The sequence below is a fragment of the Clytia hemisphaerica genome, unplaced genomic scaffold (genome assembly GCF_902728285.1).
Source record: "Clytia hemisphaerica strain Z4C2 unplaced genomic scaffold, Clytia hemisphaerica genome assembly, whole genome shotgun sequence".
Taxonomy (NCBI): domain Eukaryota; kingdom Metazoa; phylum Cnidaria; class Hydrozoa; order Leptothecata; family Clytiidae; genus Clytia; species Clytia hemisphaerica.
The window spans coordinates 105,311-132,518 of record NW_027103566.1 but is presented as its reverse complement, the minus strand read 5'-3'; the positions used below and the strand labels follow the sequence as shown (position 1 = coordinate 132,518).

Sequence of the window (27,208 nt, the reverse complement as noted above, 5' to 3'; positions counted from 1 at the left end):
AAGATTTTGTGTGTCCGTAAAAAATACAATAAAACTTTTTTTGTACATCAAAACAAACGTTTTCAGTTCCTGCACTGTTTTGTTAACTTTTCCAAGAGGCTATTCATTGAACCGTTTCAAAAATTTTGGGTAAATATTTTCAAGAATCAATAAAAAAGCAAACTTGTTATTGGGCGACAAACTGTTCAATATACAATTCACTTTCCAGCATGCTTTCTACAAAGCGCATGCGTTCCGTATAGAACATTAAAAACATACATATCATACTAAAACTTCCTACCATTCAAATCAAACAAATGATGCTTCCTACATTTATCTTCGGCCAACAAGGCTTTTTTTTTAAATCGTCATAAGCTTTTAGACAACTCGTAGTCATCTATAGTTAGGCAAAAATTAAAGAAAGATTTTATTATTTTTACTGTGTGTCCGAAAAGGTTGGAATTCTAAAGAAGATGACTTTTCCAAAAAAATTATTTGTTTCACTTGAAACTCAAAAAAATAAGGAAACAAATTCTTCCACAAAGATTTTTCGATGAATTTAATTTAAGGGGACTAAATTTGTGTCAAAATTTCCTCAAATAGTTTATAAGAGATATCTAAAGTAGTCAATGAAAGAGCCTTTGATTTTCTTGCAATTTTTATCTTTAGATCTTATTTAGAGCGCTTATAAAATGAGTTGATATTTATAAATAATTCCAAAACAGCACGCATCACCTCAATTAGTTGAAGGCCTAAAATGAAAAAATGAAAAATGTCAACAATATAGTAACAGAGAACAGTCATACCCGCCTGAGGACGGAGCCTGCTATGTTACCAAAATCTCAAATAAGGAGTCTTTACTTTAAATTGAATTTAAGCCAGAAGAAGAAAGCAAAATCTAAGAATTTTTGATGCCGAAAACACAACATGTTTTTCTTTTTAAAAGCATATGTCTGCCCCTACATCAGGCTCGCATTATGCTTTAGCATTCTATTGTTCTCAAACAATAGAGCCATTGTTTATGTACCAAAAACTGAGCCTGCATATGCTTATAAACGTTATGCTTATAAAAGAAAAAACATGTAAAAAGTAAAAAGATTGTAGAGTCAAAATGGAATTTTCCAGAAAGAAATCACCACTGCTCTACCAAAGGAAATTAGCTAACATTTACTGGAAGGTAACAGCTTCCGAGGCGTTCAAGGGGCGGGGCATGAGCAACGCTTTATCGTGACAATCTCACGCTACTTACTTAGCCCATTCTACGGAAAGGATGAGATGGTCATAACCGAAACCGTTGAGACTGTGGACCGCTCTCGCTGCGTCTTCTCGTTTGACGTAACTTACGAACGCGAAACCCTAAAGAAACGGAAGAAAATAAAATTGGAACATTTTTGCATATAAATTCATTCCGTCCTTGGTGCGAAACGTCATAATGAATTTTATCTATTTAAGAAACGCAGTTGAAAATCTACCAGTGGAGTACTTTTAGTTTTTAGGAGGTCTTTAGGCTTACTGAAATTAGTACTCTCGTACTGGTTTTAAGCAAGAAAACCTTACAAAATTTTTTTACCCGTCATCGTAGTACCTTACAACAAAAACATCAATGAAAATTAAGTCAAAAGAGGAAATGTTCGAGTGGCTCGCGTGACGTGTGATGGAAAATAGTGATAAACATTATAGAGTATTTCAGGTTCAATGACTCAAGGCCTTAAAATGTTTACTACGCGGGCTTTATTGAACAGCTAACCTATATCCGTGTTTATGACTAAAGGACAAAACATCTTCTCCATGATTTCCATGAAAGTTAAGGTCGATAAAGTCACATAAGCAAGAAATCAGATTATTTAAATTCTCAGAACGGTTTTTATCATCTCATTGCATTTGAAAGCGATCAACGTGAATGAGTTAATTAAAAGATTATAACGAGCTCAAAGAGTGTAATACAAAAGGCTTCATTCATTAATACAGCTCTTACTATGCAAGTCAAACTTCCTTCATTAAAATGCTCAAGACCAAAACATTACTACGCAGCAGGAAGGAGTTAAATGCGGCACCATCCTGACTATAGTGCACCAAATGTAGCGCATACCGTGGCGAACTAAAGATTAATCTCATGCCTATCCTGTTTGACGACGTTTTACTATAAGATTTAAAAAGAAATTGCCAAGAAATACTTAAAAACTAATTGACCAAGGTGTGGTCCACTTTTAAAAATCGGAAGGAATCATACTCAACGCGAAAATTCAAACAAACTCGAAAATGATATTACAATTATAGGATTCGGAAAAATACCTTCGATTGGTTGGTAATTTTGTCTTTGGCAAGGTATACACGAGCGATGGGGCCGAAGGGACGGAACAGGTCTTGTATGTCGCTTTCCATGGCGTCTTCCGACAGATTCGTTACACGTAAGGTCGCTGCTTCGTCGGCTGAAGTAGGCATATAGAAGAGATGAAACTTTTATTGCATAGAGTGAGGATTTTAGATCAATTTCTACTCATCTTTCTCTAATCGCTTGCGGTTTATTTGTAGTTCAGGTTTCTGCTTTGATGGGAAACGAACCATTATCTTCTCAACATGGGGTTGAAAAAAAATCCAATAAGGGAGAAGCTTGAGAGTAACAAGATGACTTTGCAATCACTAAAAAGCCATTTCTATCCTTTTTTTCTTTTTTTAGCATTTGATTTATTAAATGATCGATCGTTCCAGGTTAAAGGCTAAAAAAATACACGCTTTTTCTTTTATAAGAATAGTGTACTTTGGTTGAGGCTGAGCATTATTCTTATTGTTCTATTGTTCTAAACAATAGGCTTATTGTTTTAAACCCGAAATCTCACCCTGATATTCTTATAGAAGTTATTCTTATAAAAGAAAAAGCGTGTAAAAGGAACATAAAGATATACATGTCAAGGCCCATACTTTTAGAGGAAAATAAGTACTTACTTTGTCGTCGAGAGTTCATGGTTTCACCGCGTCGCTCTTTTCCATCACCACCGCCACGAAGTGAAGGTGGAACATATTTGCCACCCGCACTGGTTGGATTGACGCCTGTTTTCGCTGCGATTTCTGCTGCCATCGTGCTTGTATCAACTATAAATACAAACATTTTTAAAAGCTCGCTAGCATGAGAAACTCAAAAATGATTTAAACTTGAACCAGGTTTTGAGAAAACTCAAAACCAAAGCAAATTTAAAATGAAAATTCATTATCGTCTCTTTTTTCACCGGGCTTATTATTTATTTAAATTGGTGTAGCTCAAAATTAAGCCAGCAGTTGTGGATTAAGGGTCGGCGTTAAAGGGAGGATGAAGTAAACAACGAACAAGCAAAAAGGATTATAATTGAGCAGAAGAACATCAGCGTCCGACAAAAATATTTTGACAATAGACCTTTTCATAAATTACATCACGAACAGCACTTGCTTCGTTTTCAAACAATTAGCATGGTGATTATGTCCCTTGAGACATTAAATGATTCTTTTATGAATAGGAAGTAGTTTTAATAAAACCCGCTGGGAGTTAACCACCATGATGGCAATATTTTCAAATCGAGGCAATTGATGTTGGTGACGTAATTTATGAAAAGGTCAATTCAAATAGACAAACACAAAGAATAATTCCATAGTTCTTTTACTTGGTTCTTAGTCGAAGTTCCAAGACGTTTAAAAGATATGTCAATCATAATATGTGAACGAAATCCTACCTCCTCCACTTTCAGCTATTTTTTCTTTCTCTTCGATTTCTTTGAGGGGTTGAAGACTCTCCTTGTAAGGACACTTTGTGGTCCAATGGTCACCTTTACAAACACGACATTTGACGATACTGGTGCCTTTCAATTTCTTCATTGGATCATCCTTGTCTTCTTCCAATTCCTAGGGAGAAAGAGTGATTGTTCATACATGCCATAATACATACCTTAATTAAATCCATAGTCTAACTCATTCTAAAGAAACCACCATTTTCTGTCAACTATTCATAAAAAGATTGAGATCGCTTATTCATAAAATGAGTTTTTTGTATGTCAATCATTGTTAAAATTGGGAGTCGATACGATTTACGTATAAACGACCATTATAAAATTAATTTGGGCGATTCAGTCCGATGTCTACAATGTATCGGCCAAACGAAACAGTTAGTTTATCACGCTATTTTTATCTTCCTGTAATGTTGTGTACTTTTATTGATGGTGGTACTGTTAGTTATTCATGCGCTAATGTTGATAATGACAGGTACAACGTATCGCTACGAATAAACACCCCCCTCGAATACACGCCCACACGAATAAACGTCCCTCATTGAGTAAAAATTTTAAAAGAACTTCCCCTCAAGTAATACGGTAAATTGAAGAACAAACCTCTTTATTAGTTGTGAAAGACAAGAAAACGTCATCACCGACATATGTGGTAGACGAATCTGGTCCGTTCGGATTGTCCTTGGTTGCGCTGCCAAACTTCTTCCAACACTGTTGATGAAGAAAAGGATTCAAAAAGTAAAGACGAGACAAGAAATGACAAGAAGTCTTTTCAAAATTTCGGTAATGGAAAGGGAAAGTTTATTTATTATTTTTAACATTTTGGATAATAAAAAGAAAACTTTTTTCCAAACTTTGTGACAAAGGACATGTAGAGATGACATAGATATATCTTGATTGCTGATGTCGACTAACAGAAATTCGAAGTAACATTAGTAATCTTAGGAATACCAAATATTTCAAGTTTTGCTTCTCTGTGATCAACAAAAGAACTGCCTATAACCAAGCTCTCCAGGTTAACTGATTGTAAAAACATTTGAGATCTGGCTCAAATAGCAGAGCAATGTGTAGTCAGAATCAGCAAACATTTACTTGATGAGCCTCTTTTAGTTGAAAAGATATAAAAGGAACATACTTTTCTTTTGGCAACAGCTTTTGATACTTTTCGAGTTTCAATATTGAATACACGAGTGACCTAAAGTTAAATAAAAAGGAAAATGAAAGCAAAATTGTCTAAAACCGTGGTAGATGAAAAGTTTGCGACAAAACAGTTTACTTTAATTAGATCGGCTTTCACGAATTTTAGGCTTTTTAAACAAAATAAAATCCGCCAAACGGCGTGAGAGACTTGTGAAATTAAATTTACTTGAAATTAATTTATGGCTTAAAATACCCTGCAAATTTGGGCCCAAATACCCAGGGCTATTTTCAACTGATTTTTTTGCTGATTCACGAAATTAAATCTGCATGAAATATTTGAAAAATCTGTTAGTAATACTTTAGGCGTACAAACTTTCGCGAGTAGAAATGTTGGCCCGTTTCGCGAAAGTAAATGTCTTTAAAAATTCTAGGAAGGCCCATTCGCGAAAGTTCATGCTCGCGAAAAATTCTTGACAAAATAGAAAATCTGTAAAACTTCAAACTTTGAATAAAATGTAACTTTCATGGCACTTTTTAGACTAATAGTCAAAGGACAAATATTTCAAGCCAATCCAAGTAGTATTTGTCCCTCTAAGCCATTTTTTCATGTGAAAATTCGCAATTTTACGTCTTGATTCGTCTATTTTTTCGTTATATTCGCGAAAGTAAATGTCGTGAATTTTGCGATTTTTCATCCTCGTGAAAGTAAATGTCGTGAATTTTGCGATTTTTCATCCTCGCGAAAGTTTCTGCTTGCGAAAGTTTGTACTTGTAAAGTATTACAAATCTTTCATAATGTGGTAAAGTAAGGGTTTTACCTTTACTTGTTTTCCCTCATCATTATATCGATATTCAATCATTTTCTTGACATTTCCATTGATTTCTTCGCTTGGTGGAGGTAATGGACCATCTAAAGGAAAATACGAAAGGAAATCGAATAAAAGGCTTTCATTAACTAGCAATAACTTTTTTTTGGTATGATGATTAGATATGGGTACAGGTAATTCCAAAAGATTAAAGCACTAACATAAAAAGGGAGTGTTTTTTAATAATTTGTTATGTCGTCATCCTGTTATTTCAACATTTAAATTTCTTATTTCTCATATCTACAGAGCACCCTATAGTTTCCTTTTGTTGAAAATGTAAATAATTGGTGATGGCTCAAGGGTAAATAATCACCTCCTTCTTCGTCCATACGATCTCCCCATGATGCTTCAACTCTAAAATAATTTGTTAAAAAATGTGCGAGTGAATATCATTTGCGAGATTCAATTTTCATTTCTAGCAAATTTTGCATTTTTGCGAAAGTGAAAATTGCAAAATTGAGTACAATGTACACTGTACTACACGGACTAACAAAATTAGATCAAACAACGCAAGAATTTTCAAAATAAGATTTTCACTGTAAATGTGCTATTTTATCATTTTCAAATTCTTCACTATAAGCAAAATGCTGATGTGCCAAAATAAAATGTAGTAGAAGAGCTTTGCAATTTTTGGGCTTGCAAAATTAAATCTTACTTATTTAGCTATTAGTAGTATAGGGGAATTAGTTCGTTTTAAGGTCACTCGATTTGTTTAGTCAAAGCACTTGTTATACATTTTTGGAAAGCTAAGGGGTAGGGGAATCAAAATAGCTCGAAACTCTCAGAAAATCGAGATTAGAGATATTGCAAGTATAGGTGATTTCTGTACCTAACTCGAGACATTAACCCTTAAAGTGTTTTCAGCTCGAAACAGCTCAGCTGGACAGCTGCTGTTTTGTCCAATTGTTGCGCTTTTTGAAGCTCAATATCGCTCCAACAGCAAGCACTGTCCTAGCTCATATTTTTGACAGCTGTATTAGTGATGGCATTTATCCAGAATGTTTGAAAAAAGCAATGGTTAAATCTGGTTAAACCATTGCACAAGAATAACTCTTTACTGTCTAACATTAACAAAATTTTTGAAAAACTTATACATCACAGACTAGTTGGCTTCTTTGATCGTAATAATACTCTTACTGACAAACAATTTCTTGGTTCCAGGAAAGATCACACACGAATCATGCAGTGATTGCTCTAAGAGAACTTGTGAGAAAAACTTTAGACACTGGACAATTTGCTGCTGGAGTTTTTATCGATCTTTAAAAAAGCCTAGAACCCTATGCTATGGTATTAGAGGTCCTAAGTGCTCAAATCATACCTTACTAACAGATCTCAAAGCGTTGAGATAAGAAACTCTTATTCCAAATCTGTATAAATGATCTGCATTCATCACTAGAAAACTCTATGACCATTCACTTTGCAGATGATACAAGTCTTATTTGCTGTGATAGTTCAATAAAAGAACCCAACAGGAAGGTGAATCCTGATCTTGCTCTTCTAGTCCATTGGTTGAGAGCAAATAAAATTAGTTTAAATACTTCTAAAACTGAATTGATCCTGTTTAAATCATTCATTACAAATAGTTGAACGTGTGCAACACACTGGGCTCAACTTCAGTGGCTTCAAATTATTCATAGGCCCAATTGTAGACCCCCAGATATTCACCAAGGAACAAGTGTGCCAAGTCTCCAGGTTGCCCTAAAGTTTTTGTGACAGACAGACACACACACCTAGACAGACATTGTCAAATTGTAGCTCAACTGAAGTTGAGAAAAATCTTAATCTTAGACTCAGTGGACAGAAAATTCACCCAACAAATAATGATAAGTATCTTGGAATACTTTAGGCGTACAAACTTTCGCGAGCAGAAACTTTTGCGATTTTCGCGAATTTTGGCCCTTTTCGCGAAAGTAAATGTTTTTAAAAATTCTAGGAAGGGCCATTGCGAAAGTTTATGCTCGCGAAAAATTCTTAACAAAATAGAAAATCTGTACAATTTCAAACTCTGAATGAAATGTAACTTTTATGGCACTTTTTAGCCTGCTAAAAGACTAATAAGTCAAAGGACAAATGTTTCAAGCCAATCCAAGAAGTATTTGTCCCTCTAAGCAATTTTTTCATGTGAAAATTCCTAATTTTACGTCTTGATTCCCGAAAGTTTATGCTCGCGAAAAATATTTTTCCGTTAAATTCGCGAAAGTAAATGTCGTGAATTTCGCGATTTTTCGTCCTCGCGAAAGTTTCTGCTCGCGAAAGTTTGTACGCCTAAAGTAATACTTGATGAGCTCCTTTCCTGGGACCCTCAAGTACCATGGCCTAGCTACAAAACATTCTCGAACAGTGGGATTTTTATCAAACTAAGACACTTTATTGATTTCAGAACCCTCATCTCTTATGCACTTTTTGACTCTCATGTAAGTTATTGCCTTCAAACCATTGGATACATCACTTAACCCACTTTAAATAAAATCGAAAACCTTCAGAACAAAGCTTTGGGGATTATGCATTTGAAGCCACCAAGTGAATAGGCTTGTCTTTTTTATATGAAATATGCTTGATAGTAAAATGTCAGACATATATGAGTAGTAAAAGGATTTTTACGAATTTTTACATACCACCACCCAGACTCTTGGAAGTGGTATTTTACTACCTTAAAGGCAGTTAAAGGAAGATATTTTGGCGGGAATTTAATTTGGCGGATGGTCAAAAAAGTTTTTTAGAGGGAATTTAATTTGGCGGATGGACGAAAAAACTAAATTTGGCGGGAATTTAATTTGGCGCTTGCTGAAAAATTTATACTTAAAATGGCGTAAAAACAGCAAAAAAAAGTGCAAAAACACCTTAAAGAGATCATTTTTTCAAAAAGTTTAATTTGGCGGGAATTTAATTTGGCGGATTCTGGCCGAATCCGCCAAATCCGCCAAATTTTCTTTCCGCCAAAATTTCTTCCTTTAAGGTACCCTGGTAGTAAAAGTTTTTGGGACAATTTGTCATAAAGACCACCTATTTTTTGGTTGCTTTTCCGACTGATTTTACAAAAAAAGCTAAAAAATGATTATTTCTCTGTGACACATTTTTCACTTTGTGCAAAAATTAATATTTTGTCCTTAGAATTAAAGTTTTTTTTTATATTGACAAAAAATCTCGAGAATTTTTTGTTTGCAGCAAACAACTTTCCAACAGAAAATTTTTTCAAGTTATAAAAATTTTCAGATTTTTTCAAAAAAGTCATCCAAAAAAATTAAAAGAATCACAGAAATAGCTAAAATTTGCTAATTTTACCAGTTTTAACTACCCCAGGTTGTAAAATTTGTTCAACATTTAACACATAGATACCTCCCATTTTAGTATTTAACTACCCTGGGGATTCGACTTTTTGTCACACCACCACCATAGTAAACGTCATTATGTCTGAGATTTTACTACCGAACCCCCCCCTGATCCTGAAGGAACTTCACAGGTTAAAAACTGTCCTTCAAGCATTTGACTTAGTCAAAAGAACCATACCTAGCTTTTTTTATTTTAATTTTTTACAGTAGGCTCATGTCGAACCAAGAAGCAACATGTCAATCATCATTTAGACTTGAACTGCCAACTACAACCATAGCAGTAAGATATATGGATCCTTTAGTATAACAAAATTAGTTACCAAGGATTGGAATGATCCTCATTCCAAACTTTTAAAATCAATGATCTAAAAACTATTTTCAAACCTACTTTCAAATCCCCACTTCATTGTTACCTCTTAACTAAACTTGCTGAATGAAAAACCATAGCTACCGATTCTTCCTTCTTTTTGAATTATTTTTTCTCTCCTTTACTCCTCTCTCTTTCCTCCTTATTCTCACACACCTTGTCTCAGGCAGGAACAGGTACTTAGTAATCCCAGCTACCTTAGTGCCTCACACTTGAGAAGACTACCGTAAGTTGGTCTAATCCCTCGTCTAATTCCGACACCCTTCTTTAGAGGGGACAAGCTGGAGTTTTTTAAAGTTCTTTGATGACTCTGTTGGTTGTTAAATGTTGAGACAAACGATCGTATTACTTTTTCTAAAGAACGCGTAATCCCTATTGTTTAAAAATAACCAATCAGTTAAGCATATTGTAAAAACTCCAGCTCATCCCCTTTAGAGAGACAGGAATAATATGAAAGCTTGAATCACTGATTGAAAAAGGATTATTCCTCTGTGACCACTAAGCCAAGAAAAACAGTTTCAACCTTTCTATCAATTTCAGCTGATAAAAAGAGTGTCGGAATTAGAGGAGGGATGTCAACATTAGACCAAGTTACGGTAAAGCATCGGTTACTCCAGGTACACTAGTCTCCCCAGACTATTCTTTGTGTGTTTCCCTTCCATTTTGACTTGATAAGATTGCTCAGTACTCAACTTTGAGTGTTCGATTAGGTGCGATTACATGGTTTCTGCCCATGGGTCAAAAAAATTGCCTTTTAAAAAAGGGGGGATTTTTGTCATTTTTTTTAAATAAGGGGGGATTCTTTATCAAGGGCTGCAAGAATCTATCAAAATAAGAAAAAAGGGGGGACTAAAATATTTGGTTTTATTGATAATAATTTTCTTTGTCTAATAATATCTTCTTTCCCGTTTTTGTGCTCACAATCTCATGCCCACTATTTTGCAGACCATGCTATATTGAAAGTTATTTACATTAGAATGACCTTTAACAAACCAAATCAAACCATAAAAACTATTATTCTCCCCAATTAGATAACGTTTTAAGCTGTTTTGAGGGTGTAAAAAGTGAAAAAATTTCTTCGTCGCCCAACCATAGTGGGCGACATTTTTTCCTAAATCTTGCCCCCCCCACTCAAATGGCTCGCCGGGGGCCCATTAATCTGCATAAGTCTGCGACCGCAGTCGGAGGCGACCCGAAGGCTCCTCTTTCGATAGCTATCTACCCGAAGGTAGGGGAGGGCGCCACTCTTTCTCCCTGGATTTCTCCACTTACCCTTGATCCTTCTCTTAGTTGCTGAGCATCAAGCAGAGAGGCATCAAGTACCATTTTGGGAATCTTTGGTATGACCCGGCTGGGGGTTGAACCCACAACCTTGCGAACCGTAGCCGGATGCTCTACCACTGCACTACGGTCGCTGTAATACTGCATACTCTCTTCTCTCTAACTCTATTGTAAAAATTGTTTGCTGAACGGTACAAAGATTTTCTTGCAATGGTTGGTCGACATCAATGATCTTTGTCATTAATGATCTTTGACATTTTCAGCTCTGTCACATCCAAAATCAATGTCATAAGTATGAAATCTTACTTGTGTTTTACTGCCTAAATTCTCCACTTGGGAAGACCACGTACTCAACCTAACTTAAACTAGGACTACAATCAGAAAACATTCCCAGTTCAAATCTAATGATAAAGATAATTTACAAGGCCTAAGATATGAACAAAACACAACTGTTATACCAGGTATATACTGCATCTTTTGTTTGGTTTTATTCATAAAAAGTTTTATTTGTATCATTTGATTATAGGATCCAGTTAATTTTCAATGATTTCTTTTTATTGAATTTTTTTTAGTTGGATATCATTATGTTACCAAAATGTCAAACCAAATCGTCAAAATGTCAAACCAATCGTTGTATATACTTTGTTATTGTCAAAGTCTAAAAATAAAAATCTGAGGGGGGATTCCTCTTTTTTTTCATTTTAAGGGGGACATTCTAACAAGGGGTACCGGTAATTTTTGTTCGATTTAAGGGGGGAGTTTTCTTTAAGGGCAAAATTGCATTTTAAGGGGGGACTGAAAAAGTAGGCAGAAACCATGGATTAATTTTTCTAATCAAACTTTAATCATTTGATGGAGTTCGATTAGTTTGATTGTTTGATCAGTCGGTGGAAATACCTTCATTTAAAACATGTTCAAAGTTCACAATAACAACTTTCTTTTTTGTCCTATGTTGCGTGCACTCGTCCCAAGTTGGAGCAGTTGACGGTAACACTTCATGGCAGATTAAAAAGACAATTAGAAAACAAAAGTTTCTTTGTTTTTCAATTTCACATTTATGGGGAAGAATGAAGATCCTTATTCAATATGAGGATTCCCATTTCCCATTTCAAAATGGTACTGTAGTTATGGGTAATTCCTTTGTTATTTTGCTATTTTCTTTTGTTCTGTGTGACGTAAACTTTAACTTTACTGTACTTTAGGCGTACAAACTTTCGCGAGCAGAAACTTTCGCGAGGACGAAAAATCGCGAAATTCACGACATTTACTTTCGCGAATTTAAGGGGAAAATATTTTTCGCGAGCATAAACTTTCGCGAATCAAGACGTAAAATTGAGAATTTTCACATGAAAAAATAGCTTAGAGGGACAAATACTTCTTAGGATTGGTTTTCAAACATTTGTCCTTTGTCTTATCAGTCTTTTAACAGGCTAAAAAGTGCCATAAAGTTACATTTTATTCAAAGTTTGAAGTTTAAAACAGATTTTCTATTTTGTCAAGGATTTTTCGCGAGCATAAACTTTCGCCACGTGCGTTTGCGTAGGGTAAAATGGCGAAATGCGAAAATCGAATTTGGCAAAAAAAAATTGAAAAATGACCCTACAAGATTTGACTATATCTTTATATTTCATGAAGAGATTACTTTCAAATAAAAAAATGTATTAACAATGAATGGTTAAGCTTTCTAGAAATCCAAACATAAATTGTATAGCTTTTACCAAAAAATAGCACTTTAGGATCAGAAACAGTCAAAAACCAGTTTTTTCCAATTTTCTTCGAGTTACAGGAATTAATTCCTTGTTTGTTTTGATCTGAAATTTTCAGTAGGGGTGGCCATTATGGTTCCCTTGCTCATATCAGGGGGGGCCGAGACGGGGGTAAGAGAATTAAAGTTTCTAAGTAAAATCTCAATTATCACCAAAAAAAGTGCCTTTTTTATGTCCATATCTTTTAAATAGATTGTCCCAGCCTTATCCCTCTTTAAGTAAAGCTTCCTATACCTTTTGTCCTTCAGAAAAACCAAAAATATTGGCCTTAATTGCTTGCTTTCAGTTCCTGTAGACAGTAGTGTGACCCCCTGTATTTCTATTTGTGACCCCCTGTATTTCGCGCGGGTTTTTTAATAGATAAGTCACATGACTCAAATCCCGCAGTCTTATTGGACTAGAGAAAGCGAAAGTGAAATCGCGCGATCTGATTGGTTGAAAAAAGACCGCGGGAGCTGGAAACGAATGGAATTCTCTAGAATTCTCATTTTAAATTCAAGATGGCGGCGAGAAAAGCATGTCTTTTGCTTTGGACAAAAGGTTGTAAATTCTGGTTGATTTAAAGGTTTTATCTTATCTTATCTCATTTACTTTAATTAGTAGAGGCTTCTTCAATGTTTGGGGAAGGTAAGTCTGTAAAAGTTATTTGTTTTTCGGTGGAAAAAAGTGTTTAAAAAAGCATTTTTTGTGCTCAAGGTTTATTTTTCTTCGCAAATTTTTGTCTTCAATCTTAAATAGATGAACGAGTATTTGACTGTTGCTTATGATTTTTCCATAGAACATAGTAAAACTATTCAGGAACTTAGACCTTTTTACAGAATTTCAAAAAATCTGTTAGTTCTAGAGATATATTGAAAAGTTTAGACATGGGTAGTTTGCGTTCGTGTTTCGCGTTCCCAAACCAAACGCACGTGTCGCGAATGGCCCTTCCTAGAATTTTAAAATACATTTACTTTCGCGAAAAGGGCCAAAATTCGCGAAAATCGCGAAAGTTTCTGTTCGCGAAAGTTTGTACGCCTAAAGTACTTTAACAAACTTTCGATTGATTCGACAAGTTCAATCGACTGATTGGGTCGTCAATCTGGGTTAGCAATTTATCACAATAAATATATGTGAAGAAATAAGAATTTCTGTCCAACTATATTCACTCAGGAGATTTGGGTGACTATCTATTATCTCGCTAGGCAAAGTTTTAACAGGCTTCTTTCAAAACCCTGTTCAAACATTGCAGATATATCTTGTTTCAGGGTTTATAAAGGTCAGTCAGTTAGTCACTACTAGCCGTCCGGCCAAAGACCTAACTTTCCTTGATTCAAAGTTATCAACAACCCCCACCCCACCCATCAGAATTAGTAAAGGCAAAAAGTAGTTGAGCTCCAGCTCCTGGCTGGACTAGTTAGTACAGGTCGTCTGCAGGCAATTTTTTCAAATTTTCAGAGTGGGGGTGCTTGGATTTGTGTAAAAAGTCCAAATATACATGAAAAAATAAAAATAGATAATAAAAAATTCTTACTCTTCCATTGGTTCAGGCATGGTATTTAATTGTTAAAGATGATTCTGGGCTGGAATAAAAATTGCAAATGGCCTCCTCTCGTCTTCGAATAGTATTTCTTCGACTTTGGCACCCTGTTTTCTTCCGCCGTGCACACGCGAGTAGTGATCGGTACCGTAAATCGTAACATTACGTCATAATAGAACCAGTTTACGTCACTTTAAAAATGGGGCATTAATTTCAAAACAAACCTTGCGAAATTGCTCTTTTTCTTCGACGTGCATGCTGTCGTTGCTGTTTTGATTCAAGACTCTTGGGTAATTTTTATCAAAACACTATGGCTGGGACAGCTTGTGTCATTGGGGCTGGAATGTCTGGTCTAGCAGCCACAAAATGTTTGATTGATGCTGGATTAGAGGTGACTTGTTATGAGCGAGACCGATTTGTGGGAGGAAGATGGAATAATGAGAACACAAACCCTATCCCAAGATCAACTGTCACAAACCTACCAAGTTACATGTCATGTTTTTCAGACTTTCCAATGAAAAAGGGAACACCACTTTATTTCTCTGCAAATATCTATGCTGAGTATTTTCAAGATTATGCTGAAAACTTTTGTCTTTTGCCTCATATAAATTTTGAGCACAAGGTTTTGAAAGTTGAGTTTATGAATTGCCCTAAGAATGGATGGAAAGTGAAGTTTAAGAATAATGAAGGAGATGAAAATACGAAATTATTTGATTTTATGGTGATTTCTTCAGGATTTTATGTTCTTCCGTACATACCAGAAAAGATAGCTTCAGCTATAAAAGGATTCACTGGGAACATCGTCCATAGTAAAGATTTCAAAGATGCAGAAGGTTTTAGGGATAAAAACGTTGTTGTTTCTGGTTTAGGAAATACAGGAGGTAAGATGACAAATCTTTATCAATTTGATTTATTAGTTTTTTCAGTCTAAATCTATAATAATCCCCCCTGAACACGATATCACGCAATTTTTTGTCTTCAATCACGATCACGCAAATCAGCCAAAAAAAATGAACAATCACGCATCCCCAAATCGCGTATCACGGCTCAAAAATCTTTCAAATCACGATCATATTTTGACCTCTCATCACGCAATCACGAAGAAAATATTTCCAGATCATGTGATCACGCTGCAAAAAAGTCCCTACACGTCATTACGAAAACCGCTTGGAGGCCTCTATAATTAACGTCATTTAAAAAAAGTAAGATAAGATTCATATTTGAATGGCTTAAATTAAACTACATATGGTATACCTATGTACTATTCTTATTCAAGGGGACTCAGATTACCAAAAACTTTCAATCCCAGTTTCATTTTTCAATACATAGAACCATAGAACAAAATCATGCAGTTTTTGTCTAAATCTTCTGTTTTTTGTATGAAAAATTAAAAGTCTACAGGTTTAATAATTTTTGACGATGACAGGTCTGCTACCGATTCCATTTTCAGTAGCGTAGACAGGAAGGGCGCAAAATTAGTGTAGGAGAGAGACTTTTATGACACGGTAATTATCTATTCATGACATAAAAAGATAATTTCTGTGTCATAAAAATCTGCTCTCCTACACCAATTTTGCGCCCCCCTCCTTGTCTATGCTACTGATTTTCATTTTTGTCTTTTACGGGCCAAATTCTTTTTTAACCTTCTCAAATTGTGCCTCAAAATTTTTGACCTCAACCAAATTCTTTCTTTGAGCCCTCGCGGTACACTTTCAAAGGACTGAAAGATCAACTCACAGCATATATGTCACTTTTACCTTTTAAACATAATGCTTAAGGGAGTTTGAAGGGGTCTACAATAGAAATACTGGAAATTTCTTTCTCATCAACCGAATTGGCATTATTATACATTTTCATTCATTGGAATTATTTGTATTATAGGTGATATTTCAGTGGAGAGCTCTAAATTCTCTAAGAGTACTTGTTTATCAACTTCTCGAGGGAGTTACATAATCAGTCGAATCATAAATAATGGTACTATACCAATATCGGCATCATTGAACAGACTTTCTGCATATACTCCATCATGGTTGATGAAATTGATTAAAGAAAATATTATACAGAAATGGTCAAATCACGCTGGTGATATGGAGCGATGGAATTTGAAACCTAAAAATACGCTTAGTGTTATAATTAACGACGAGCTTCCATACCGTGTCGCTTTTGGTAAAGTGAAAATCAGGAAAGAAATCATTAAAACTGAAGGAAGGTCTGTTTATTTCAATGATGGTCAAGTTCAAGAGGATGTCGATACAATTGTGTTATGTACAGGCTACACACGTGAATACCCATTTCTCGACGAAACTATATTGAAGCCTCAACGTAAGGGTAAATTTTTACCACTTTATAAAGGCATGTTTCCTGTACAGCATAACGAATGTTTAGCCTTTGTTGGTATGTTTTCCATCTTTAATTCTGTTGCCATTGGTGTTGAGATGCAGTCTAGATTCATTGCTGAACGATTCAAGAGGAATATAAAGTTACCAACGGAGGAAGAAATGGCGAAAGAAATTCAAAGTCATCTTCAAATGTTTGATGATCAATTCAAAGGAGAAGCTAAAGAGTTAAACTTGGTAAGTCGTTCGAATTTTTTGTTAATAAACTTATTTTCCTATGATTGACTAACTCCCCATATTACACCCCTATTTCATGGGAAAAAAAGGTACCCTTAAAGGAAGAAATTTTGGCGGGAAGAAAATTTGGCGGATTTGGCGGATTTGGTCAAAATCCGCCAAATTAAGTTCCCGCCAAATTTAATTTTTTTCGTCATCCGCCAAATTAAATTCCCGCCAAATTTAAGTTGCTCTATTTATCCCCCCAAATTTGTGCTCTTTCAGGCTTTAAAACAGATATTTCCTTTTTAAATGGTGTTTTTTTGGACAAAAATGTCCTTCGTCCGCCAAATTAAATTCCCGCCAAATTTAAATTTTCAAGTTGACCGCCAAATTAAATTCCCTCTGAAAAAACTTTTTCGGCAATCCGCCAAATTAAATTCCCGCCAAAATTTCTTCCTTTAAGGTATTGTTTTTATGATATAGAAATGAGATGCGCCTCTATGCTGACAGAGTAGAATAAACAAAAGAATTTCTCAAAAACTTTTCATTAGATGGACGGAATTATCTCGGTGTAATGATGTATGGTCGAAAATGTCAGGAGAGAGAAAAACTTGTCCTTTTTGCTTAAAAAATACTGTGTAGGCAAATGTAAACGAATGTTCTTTAGCTTTGAACAATAAAGTAGCAGAGTGGCATATCAATGCTTGATCAATCAACATTTTTTTTCGAACAAAAGGTTTACATAATTAGATAAAGTGAATAAATAGAATCACAAAGTTCTCAAGAAAATATCAAAAATCAAAAAACTAACTTGCAATTACAACATAATTAAATATCACTCAATCCTTCCTATGTCTCTTTTCAGATAATGGATCCTTGGGCTTACTATAACGAGCTTGCTGATCAGATAGGATGTCGCCCTTCCATACTGCAGATTATGTTCTCTGATCCTATATTGTTTTGGCATTTATGGTCAAGATATAGTTTTCATGAATTTCGTTTATATGGCCCAAACAAATGGAATGGTGCCAGAGATGCTATTATTAACTCTGATGAACTGAGATATAGCTTTTTTAAGCCTTCATAACACAAGGGGTTCTAAATCAGCGTTTCATTATTTTTTAAGCTTACGGTATTTCTTTAACCCATTTAATTTTTTGTTATTTTTTAGCTTTGTTTTTCATTGTGTTTGTGAGATATTAACTATATAATATAAGTCACATTAATATTTTGCAATTGACTAGAGTGTAATTGAAGTTATATCAAATCTCAGGTTCAATCGAATTGAGGCTCTATAAAATCTTTATTCTTACAAGCTTCTGATTGCGCGGAAAGGAATTAGACTTATGAGCTATTAACACACCCCTGTCTCAATGAACCCGTGAAATTTTCAACACCACCCAGTTACTACTATGGAAAAAAGTGTTTTTTTATCGGGTTTGAATTTAATATCTATGAAACATGAAACTCATCGGAGTGTCAGAACTTTCAACTCAATTTTCACTGGAGTAAAATTCACTTTCATATATTAGTGAGTCTGGTTTTACTAGAATTCGTTAAAATGCTATTTTTCTCCGATCGGGTGAATCTGACCGGGACACTGGTACAGGGCTGTATTTACTCTAATTTAGCTAAAGCTCGCATTTTCAATAAAGGGAATTATAGTAATATAAACTTAAATTTCTTTGTATTTTATAACAGATTATATTTTCAAAGATGAATTCTTTACAAACGAGAATATAGAATAAAGTTGAAATTACATTTATTCGTTGGGAAATCTTACTAAATAAATTACGAAATATTGGCTTTAACAAGTGACAAATGCGAGCTCAGCTCAAATTTAACGCCGTGGTAGAAAACTCTAGCATTGCTAATTAATTTGAGAACTCGAGCATGCATACTAGACATTGATTCGGATTAACTTAATTAAAAAAAAAACACTCTGAGGCTTCAAAAATAGTTGTGCGAAAAAAGGTCGAATTACTAAAAAAAGTTAATATACAAAGTATAGCGGCAACCTAGCAAAGTTCGAGTTTATTATCTGTCTTTTGGAAATGACAAGCAATTTAGAGTTATTAAAGAATATGAACTTTACCATTTGGAACATACATCCAACAGAAAAAATCGTATTCTACCACGACATCATCTGGCCAAATTTTGGTCTTCCCCTGATCATCATATTGAAACATCTTGCCCTGGTTGACTGTCCAACATGCACTTCGAGGATCACTGATTGGAGCACCAGCAAAATCAAAATCAGTCACCTGGTCACCTCCATCTTTTTGCGACCAACTGTTGGTTCCATAGTTATCACATCTGATCCAGTGATAATCCCCTGGCCATCCTCCATTCTCTCCATCTGGCAGTGTGAACAATTTAGGCTTAGATATCAACAGCGCAACAAAATGACCTTTATGGGGTGCATAATCAGGCACATGTTGCCATAATACGTTCGGTGAAAGCTCTTTGCCACCAACATAAATGAGACCATCTGCGATTGCACCTTTCTTGACATTTTCTCTTGTGGGATGGTCAAATCGTATACCATGTGCTCTTCCTGGTTGAGCAAAGCTGTTAGATGCGATGTTGGTAGAATAAGCATAGCAGTTGTTGTCCGGTTGAAACTTTGCAGACATGAAGTTACCATCACAATTATGTTCGGGATCATATTTGGTCGCTACCCCACGAACAGTTGCTGCATACTGAGCTACATGGTACACTCCATTTGCACCCGACACTTTCACATAGTGAGGAGGTATAACATGATCACCGTCTTGCTCAGATTCAATGATTGGCTTATATATCTCGTGTTCTTGCGGTGCGAGACCTTTGAATTTGAATGGTTTGATTTGCTTATTCTTGTTGGCTTTGTTTTCTTCGCTCATCTTTGCTCCCTTGTGTCCTTGTTGTTTTCTCTTCTTGCTCTCCTTCTGTTGGTTTGTCAGTGTTGGATGAGGTTAAGTGATTTCATCCAGCCTTTTTATGCATCGTTGAGAACAAAAGATTTGTTGTGGATATGCACAATTACCTTATTTGGCGAAGTTTCGATCTCAGCACTCAATGATCGATGGATCTGTGTGAGTTCAAAACTTATGATGGAGGCTCTTCATTTCCTTATTAAGATTATAAAAAGAAAAATACTCTCTGTCATAAATTCCCCTCAAGATTTGCTACTACATAAACCCTAAGTATTCCACTATTACATTTCCCTTTTCCCCTTTTTATCAAATCTTTTATTTGCCTTTATATTCTAACCTTAAATATAATCCCTTTATAATCTATTCTAAAATAATCCCTTTAAACTTCCATAAATTAGGAATGCAGAATGATTAGGATTCAACTTTTTCAGAAATTGCTGTTAAAAGCAGAACTAAAAAAAGGTTGAAGGCATAGTCTGGTCTGTGAAATTGATAGAAGAGGTGTACTGGGACTTTTCGAAAATAACCATCATTTGAAGTTTTGACTGTTCCTTTCACTTGGCATATTTTGCAGAAGACACAAATCACCCATTATACCTCGGAATAGAATACAGGGAATATGGTTTGTCTCAAAAACATGAAAATTACCATAATTTTTGAAGACCATTAACCGGCAGGATATTTTTGTCCAAGAAATGCCATTAAATTGAAGAAAAAACTTGTTTCAAGGCCTGAAATAGCACACATTTTGGTAAATAAATGCTGTAATTTAAATTTGGAGGGAACGGGGAGCAAAAAAAAGATTGGGTGAGAACTGAATTTGATAGATTTTGACCAAATCTGCCAACTTTTCTTTCCGCCAAAATTCCTTCTCTTAAGGGCTCTGACCATAGTGAATTTTTCATAATTGCCGTCTTTAAAATGTGTTTTCTGACTGATGTAACCAACAAAACTATGGCATGTTATACATTTTCTGTTAGACTATTCCTGAATCTTAAAATCCAAAAATTGCATTGAAAAAATTTGATGAAGAAGAAAATGAAGACTTTTGCGAGGAAGACTATTTCAACTTTGAAGAGCTTAGTTTCGGCGAAGAAAAAACATTTTGAAAAAATTTTCGCAGTAGATGGTGTATCTTTTACCGAACAATGAAAATTTTTGCGGAAAATTTTTGTAAATGCCTTCTTTGTCTCGAAATCTTCAAAACAGTGGTTTTTCATCATACATCAATTTTTCATCTGGATTTTGCTTAAAAAAACAGTCATAACTTTTGACACATCTTTTTAGAAAAATTTTCCGCAAAATTTAAAATAGTTCAATTCTTTGCGGACAGTGTAAAGAAATTTTGAAACAAAAAAGTTAATTACCCATTAAAACTAAGCACTTTTTGTAAAAGAGGGTGATGCAACATATTATTAACATCTTTTTAAAGTTCATAACGTCATTTTTGCAATTAAATTCTTAATTACTCTTAAGGGATTCGATTAAAAAGCAACTTATAAAGGCAATTCTTTGTTCAAAGTGTTAAGGAACCTGAAATATAACTTTTATGTTCAAATACCAAAATCAATTTATGGACTATGGTCAGAGCCCTTAAGATAGTCATACCAAGTTTTCTTTTTGAGTTGAGGTATTTTCCCAAAATGCCGAGATTAAAAAATAAAATAGGCCTATTTCCAATACTGCATCAGTTTTCGGAGTCTGCATTATCCAAAAGATTTTGTAAGATTGCCGAAATTTCGAAGTAAAAATTGTCGATCCTTGCAATATCGAAATCATACGCCCCTCCCCACTAACAGATTTGTGCACCTTATGTTTTATACTATCTACTGTTCTGCGAAATATATTTTTGGCATTGAGAAGTTGGAAAAATAAGGTTTGAGCTGCAGGAATAGGAAAAATATTTTCTTACTCGGGCTGTCTGGACTTTATAAGAATTGATCCATATATAAACAAGGAAAATAAAGGTTTCGTGTCTCTCGTAGAAGATTAATTATGAAGTTTTGCTGAACTCCCGCTGAGGTTTATGAGCTTTGATAGTTATTTGAAATATTTTCTTACTCGGGCCGTCCACGGGGCCTCTGAACTTTAAGAGAATTGATCCTATAAATAAACTAGGAAAGTTAAGGTTAGGTTTTATGTCTCTCGTAGGGGATTAAAAAGTTTTGCTGACAGGCGCTTTCCTAGAAAAACGACAGAAAATGCTATCTGTTGTAGCATAATTACTTTACCGCCTAACATATCAATTTGATGTTCATCGACGAGATCTCTTCAGCTAGAAATGTGAAACAGATAGTTCAGAGGAAATCATGACCCTAGAAAATGCGTCCTGCCGTACCGTTAGCAACAATGAGCGAATCATAATTATAACCACTTTATATCTATTTCTTCTTCGTTACTTTTCTTTTATAATATTCTTTGTTATATATCTCTGGTGATATCACAAGTTGTATTTTCGTTCATTCAATATGAAAATGCGACCCGAACTAGAGGCAAGCAAGTGCTTTGACTATAAAGATCGAGCGACCTCAAAAAAACGAACAAATTTCCCCCTACTAGTCCTACTAATTAATACCTTATTACACGAATATTACTAGGCAAGTATTCAACGGCCTTGAAATTAACACAAATTCTATTGCTTTCTCAAGGACACCACGGCTGGTTTTATTTATTAGGGGTTTTTATTAACACGAAATCTTTCAATTCGTGTTAATAAGATGACTAGTAATATTCTTGTAATAAGATACTCGAAAAAAAACAAGCGAAAACTTAATGTTTCAATTTAAAACACTATGTAACGATCTAAATAAGTTTGCGTTTATCGACCTGGTGCTATTCATATTGGAAGTTTATAGTGGCTTTGAGCACGAGATTTACGCTTGGCTACCGTAAATCCTATGATCCAAGCCACGATAAAATGGATATATTTGTTTTACTTACATGAGTCACAGGTCTTTTTACAGTTCTTTTTCACAAAAGCATTACTTTGACATTTTATCGTAAATCTGTCCTCTCAGAACCTCTTTTTCATGGCTTGACAGCGTGTTTCCGATTTGTCCTTGCATGTGTCTCGAAGAATCGTTTCTGTTGTAAAAGTGGTGAAAAGAGTGAGTACTTGTCAATATTCGTAGACTAGCAAACTAGTCTATCACTTAATCATGTCAGAGGGCGGCAACATAAAGGTGGCGGGCGTTTGCTAAAATAGGAGCTGCGTAAGAGAACGAGTTAAAGTTGATGAGAAGCTGCTGATTAACTTTCAGCCTTTGCCGCCGACAAAATATTTTCCTACGCTTACCTAACTTTTACGCTTACTTTTTTCCCGCGTAATACCGTTCCAGCCCGACTGACGTGCCATAATCTATATTCGGAGTCAATTTCCTCTCAAGCAAAAAATAGCTGATAAAAAAACTATGAACTAACTCATAGCGAGAACGAAATATTTTGAAAAACTGTACTACGGCACCATACCATAGACTTGGTCCTTCTTTGGGCTTTTGTTCATTATTCTCTGCTATAACATTTCTTTTCAATTCATTGAAATAATAGACTTGAATAAACATGGCCCCCGGCGTGCGAATCGAATTGAGGGGGGTTAAAAATAATATGTCGCCCACCATATGGTTGGGCGACGAAGAAAATTTTCGACTTTTCACCCTTATTTCACCCCTCTGAACTGTATATATAAGACTTTTTTAAAGTAAAAAGAAATTACTCTGCAAAATAATGGGGGGGGGTATCGGGGGCCACGATAAAAGGTCAATATCCCTTCGCTCCAAACGATTATGCAAAAGAGAGTAGAGAGTATCATACATACTCAGCGTGCCAAAACATTTTTCTTAATAACATGCGTATATATAGGATTCACTTGTTCCACTTAACGCCAAACAAGGACAACAAGATTCCTTTGTGAAACAAGGATAACAAAACCCAATGCAATATTATTGTTTAGTAATAGCTAGCTATAAAATACAAGAAAGAATAACATGTTAATAACAACGTGGCGTGACATCTTCTTCATCTTCTTCGCGTATATAAATGTTTCTCAATTGTGACAGTTTGGTCAATGATCAACAAAATGCATGAATAGCAAATAAACGAAAGTGGCATCAATAAGAATCGAACGTCTTGAAGTAAGAGTAAATATTAACGTAATGCAAGTCATACAGTTATGACTTTGGGTAATGTAATAAAATCAACACATTACCAAGAAACATAACGATAAGAGTTTCAAGTGGACGGAAGAGTGTGAATATATACATAATGAGTGTTGTGAGAGTACTATGTGTTCTTACTCTTTCTCCCACTTTTCACCACGTAACCAAGCAGGTTATCTTCGCTCTCGACGTGGGTGGATTGTAGGCTCATCAGCCACGTTCTGTGGAGGATTGGGAAGGATTGATTCATCGTCGTCTGAATCGTCTGATGTTTCCGTTAATCAATCAGAAGTAAAGGGATCAGATTTGGTGGAAGTAGTTTCGTTGGGGATGTTAGATACGACTGGAAAGATGTCCTGCAGCGGAACATCATATCGTTTCGAGCTGGAAAGTGTACTGTTGAGCTTTTGAAGAGTAACCATGTCATCACGTCCAATTTTGATCCTTCCGATTTGATGTAGACGCTTTTCGAGATGGGCGTGTGCCGTTGGATTGAATGGTTGATGATGGGCGTAGAATGGCTGAAGTGTTCGCACTTGAAAAATGTCATGAATGAACAGATGTCGTTTATTTTGAACCGTAGGGAATACGCGAACCGTTGATTGAAATAAATTCGGAACCCATGTGCACGTCAATCTTGTTACTCTTGCAAAGTGATGTCACAATCTTTGTTGTTTGTTACAAGAGCTTCTCTAGGTAAATCAAAGTCTTTAAAAGATAACACGAATTTCACTTCGCTTAGGAGCTTAAGGTATGTGTACACCTTTTTTCCGATTTTTTGTCAAAAAATTTTTTTTCAATCAAAGTGGAAGAAAAGTTACTGGATTTCATTTTGGTAAAATCGCGATCTTAAAATCTTTTTTAGATCCAGAGTTATAACCATTTAAATTTCAAAACAAAGCTCGTCTTATGATGGATTATTTACTCAAATAATTGTCTCTTTCGGAAACAACAAAGACAAAAGAGAGAATTCAGCTGATGTTTATTCTCACCTCTATTGAATAGTAATATTTTTGACACATTTCACTGATTACTCAAATTAACAGCAATTATCTCGTTAAAAATTTCAAATTGATGTAGAAAAAAACGAAATTTTACCACACCATACTAGTTTTAACGAGGTTAAAGTCACCCATAGCATTTAGCTATGAACTTGATTATTTATATTTTTTTCGGCAAAGAATTGAACTAAAAAAACATCTTAGGATTTTTTTTCTAATCGAGTTAAAGCTTCACAATTTCAGGTTGAGTGGAAAAAACTCGAGAAATGAATGATTTTTTTCCAAATTTTAACAATTTTTAAGTTTTCTCGAGTTAAAGTCGATCCAAAAAAAAATCCTTAGACATTTTTTTGGTTCAATCTATTGGGAACATAGTATCGAAATTATTTTTTCAAATTTCAAAAGCTATGGGTGACTTTAACTTCTTTGAAGTAGGTAAGGTTGAAATTCTTAAGATTTTAATTATATCCTGCCCAGTTTTTTAAATTCAGCTGAAACTTTTACCATTAGAAAGAGAATATTATTGGCTTTCAGAAAATATATACTTTTGATGTACCAGTGGATACCCCTTAAAACCCACAATAAAAAGTGGTACCCTCTATCTCATTGTTTAGTTGGAGTGTAAGGCTGAAACTTTTTGTGTTGAAAGTACGTTGTCTATGATTGTCTTCCCTAGCAGTGATGTTTTGTAGAAAACAGTTTTCAGTTTTTCACGAGGAAGTGAAAAAGTGCAGTTTTAGCTATTTACCCCTTAAAACCTACAAAATGGTTTTTTCTCGATAACTTTTACAAAAAGTTCTTTTGGCCTCAAATTTTGAACAGTGATTCACTATAAAGTTACTAATGTTATGAATACCATTAGTACCTAAATGATCTCAAAAATATGTGTTAAAATCAAATACCCTAAAACCTACAAAAATAAGGCTAAAAACCACAAAGTCCGACCCTTGCTAACGGATACTCAAGCTGATGGATAGAAAATTTGGTGTTGCTTCGTGATTCAATGGTTCAAAGACTTGCTAGAAATTCATTCCCACAACATATTTTCATTTTTCAGGATTTCATGCCCATAATGCAATTGTGTGTGGTTTTTTCGTCAAAAAAGGCTACGAAAGGCCAAAACCTTCATTCGCTTCATTTTTGACCTATGGTTCTAATGTTTTTTCTAAATCTCCATCAAATTTGTGACATTTTGGTATGCAACATGACCAGATTTTTGAGAAAGTCGATTTTTCAGATTTTATTGATCATCACCATAAAAGTGCTTTAAAGTAGAATTTTAAGGGCCTATCATTTCGTTGGGTCTATTCACGAAGATGAAAATGATTTTTTTCATACCTACCATAAGTATAGGTATCTAAAAAGTATAGGTTTTATGACCTTAAATTCAATTGTGTAATTTCTAGGTCCAAAAAACCTGATTTTTTGAAGGGATTTTTGATAAAATTTTGAATAACTTCGAATTTTAAGATACTTTAGCATCTTTAAAATCCTTAAAATTTGGTATTTTATGAAAGAACATTTATAAGAGGTTGTAAAAAAGTGAAACATACCACATAAAATTAAATCTGGTAGTTATGAAAGCCAAAAATGCAACATTGTGGGTTTTAAGGGGTATGTGGTTTTAAGGGGTATCCACTGGTATAAAAAATTGTTGTTCTAAAGATATGATCAATTAAAGAGAATGTGTCAAGGAAGGTGAACACATACCTTAAGTGGTGACTTGTCGACTTTTCGAGCTAGGTGGGATGTTGGATATTATTTAATCCCGCTTGACAAAGTTCTCTGATACTAATGATGAAGTAGCACCAGTGTCTATGACGATTTTACAGTTGAAGTGTTCATAAAAAGCCTAAAAGAATGGTGACGAGTTGCATTGTACACATTGGATTGTGATTGTTTCCTGATCTCTATCATTTGAAAAGGAGTTGACGTCAGATTCAGGTGGAAAATTGTCGACATCGTCTACCTCAACAGCTAAGGTTTTAGATAGCTACATTCTATCGAATTTCGTAATAAACCAGCAACTGGTAATATCATGTCCTTGAAAAGGTCTGTTAGCCGTTTTACACAAAATACATGTTTTCTGGGATTGGTTTGGACGATGTGGTTGTGATTGTCTATGCGATTGTCTATTACTCTGTCTTGGGCGTTAGCGGAAGGATGATTTTGAGTACTGAACTTGGATGTCTTCCTGAGCATTTAATTCAAGTAGTAACGAGTCCATTGCTGAACAAATTTGTGGTTGTATAATTTCAAAGGCCTTATTTTCTTGGGCCACACGTACAGTACGGTAGTGTTTGAATTGACATTGATTCGATCACGGCTAAATTAAATTTTCATGCCATCACGACATATTTTTGGAAAAAGTGCGCCATCACGCCTCGAACAGCCCTTCATCACGCCATCAAGCAAACTCAGGCAAATTAAGGCCTGTCCAGATTTTTCAAATTTACCTTAATTTTTTATCACCGTTTCCACTTGTCATATCATATCACTTCATACATCGAAAGAAGCGTATTGGAGTGTAGATCACTGGAAGGGCTGTGCCATAATTAATTTTTTACCCAAAAGAATATATTAG

The 27,208-nt window shown here is 35.0% G+C and overlaps 3 protein-coding genes across 3 annotated transcripts in view; 2 read left to right on the top strand and 1 right to left on the bottom strand.

The window, feature by feature from the left end:
* The window catches only part of LOC136800980 (nuclear factor of activated T-cells 5-like), a 131,482-nt gene that overhangs the window by 38,537 nt on the left and 65,737 nt on the right, over positions 1-27,208 (top strand). The gene's annotated exons all lie outside the window — the stretch shown is intronic.
* LOC136800985 (eukaryotic translation initiation factor 3 subunit G-like) lies at positions 625-14,190 on the bottom strand. Its single transcript, XM_067057600.1, has 10 exons — positions 13,991-14,190; positions 6,048-6,088; positions 5,687-5,778; positions 4,864-4,923; positions 4,332-4,439; positions 3,681-3,849; positions 2,923-3,069; positions 2,272-2,408; positions 1,229-1,335; positions 625-731 (listed from the first exon to the last, which is right to left on the bottom strand). Exons 1-10 carry the CDS (start codon positions 14,008-14,010, stop codon positions 716-718), a joined length of 897 nt encoding a protein of 298 aa, XP_066913701.1. The 5' UTR covers positions 14,011-14,190; the 3' UTR covers positions 625-715.
* On the top strand, positions 14,227-17,764 carry LOC136800981 (dimethylaniline monooxygenase [N-oxide-forming] 2-like). Its single transcript, XM_067057595.1, has 3 exons — positions 14,227-14,877; positions 15,878-16,569; positions 17,417-17,764. The coding sequence occupies exons 1-3, from the start codon at positions 14,307-14,309 to the stop codon at positions 17,636-17,638; spliced, it is 1,485 nt and encodes a 494-aa protein (XP_066913696.1). The 5' UTR covers positions 14,227-14,306; the 3' UTR covers positions 17,639-17,764.

Excerpts from the sequence above, each read along its gene's own strand:
- LOC136800985 (XM_067057600.1), bottom strand. The coding sequence starts at position 14,010 with ATGCCTGAACCAATGGAAGA. Across the intron at positions 6,089-13,990 it reads ATGCCTGAACCAATGGAAGA|AGTTGAAGCATCATGGGGAG; the intron begins GTAAGAATTTTT and ends AAATTATTTTAG. Across the intron at positions 3,850-4,331 it reads CTTTCACAACTAATAAAGAG|GAATTGGAAGAAGACAAGGA; the intron begins GTTTGTTCTTCA and ends CTTTCTCCCTAG.
- LOC136800981 (XM_067057595.1), top strand. The coding sequence starts at position 14,307 with ATGGCTGGGACAGCTTGTGTCATTGGGGCTGGAATGTCTGGTCTAGCA. Across the intron at positions 14,878-15,877 it reads TGGTTTAGGAAATACAGGAG|GTGATATTTCAGTGGAGAGC; the intron begins GTAAGATGACAA and ends TTTGTATTATAG. Across the intron at positions 16,570-17,416 it reads AAGCTAAAGAGTTAAACTTG|ATAATGGATCCTTGGGCTTA; the intron begins GTAAGTCGTTCG and ends GTCTCTTTTCAG.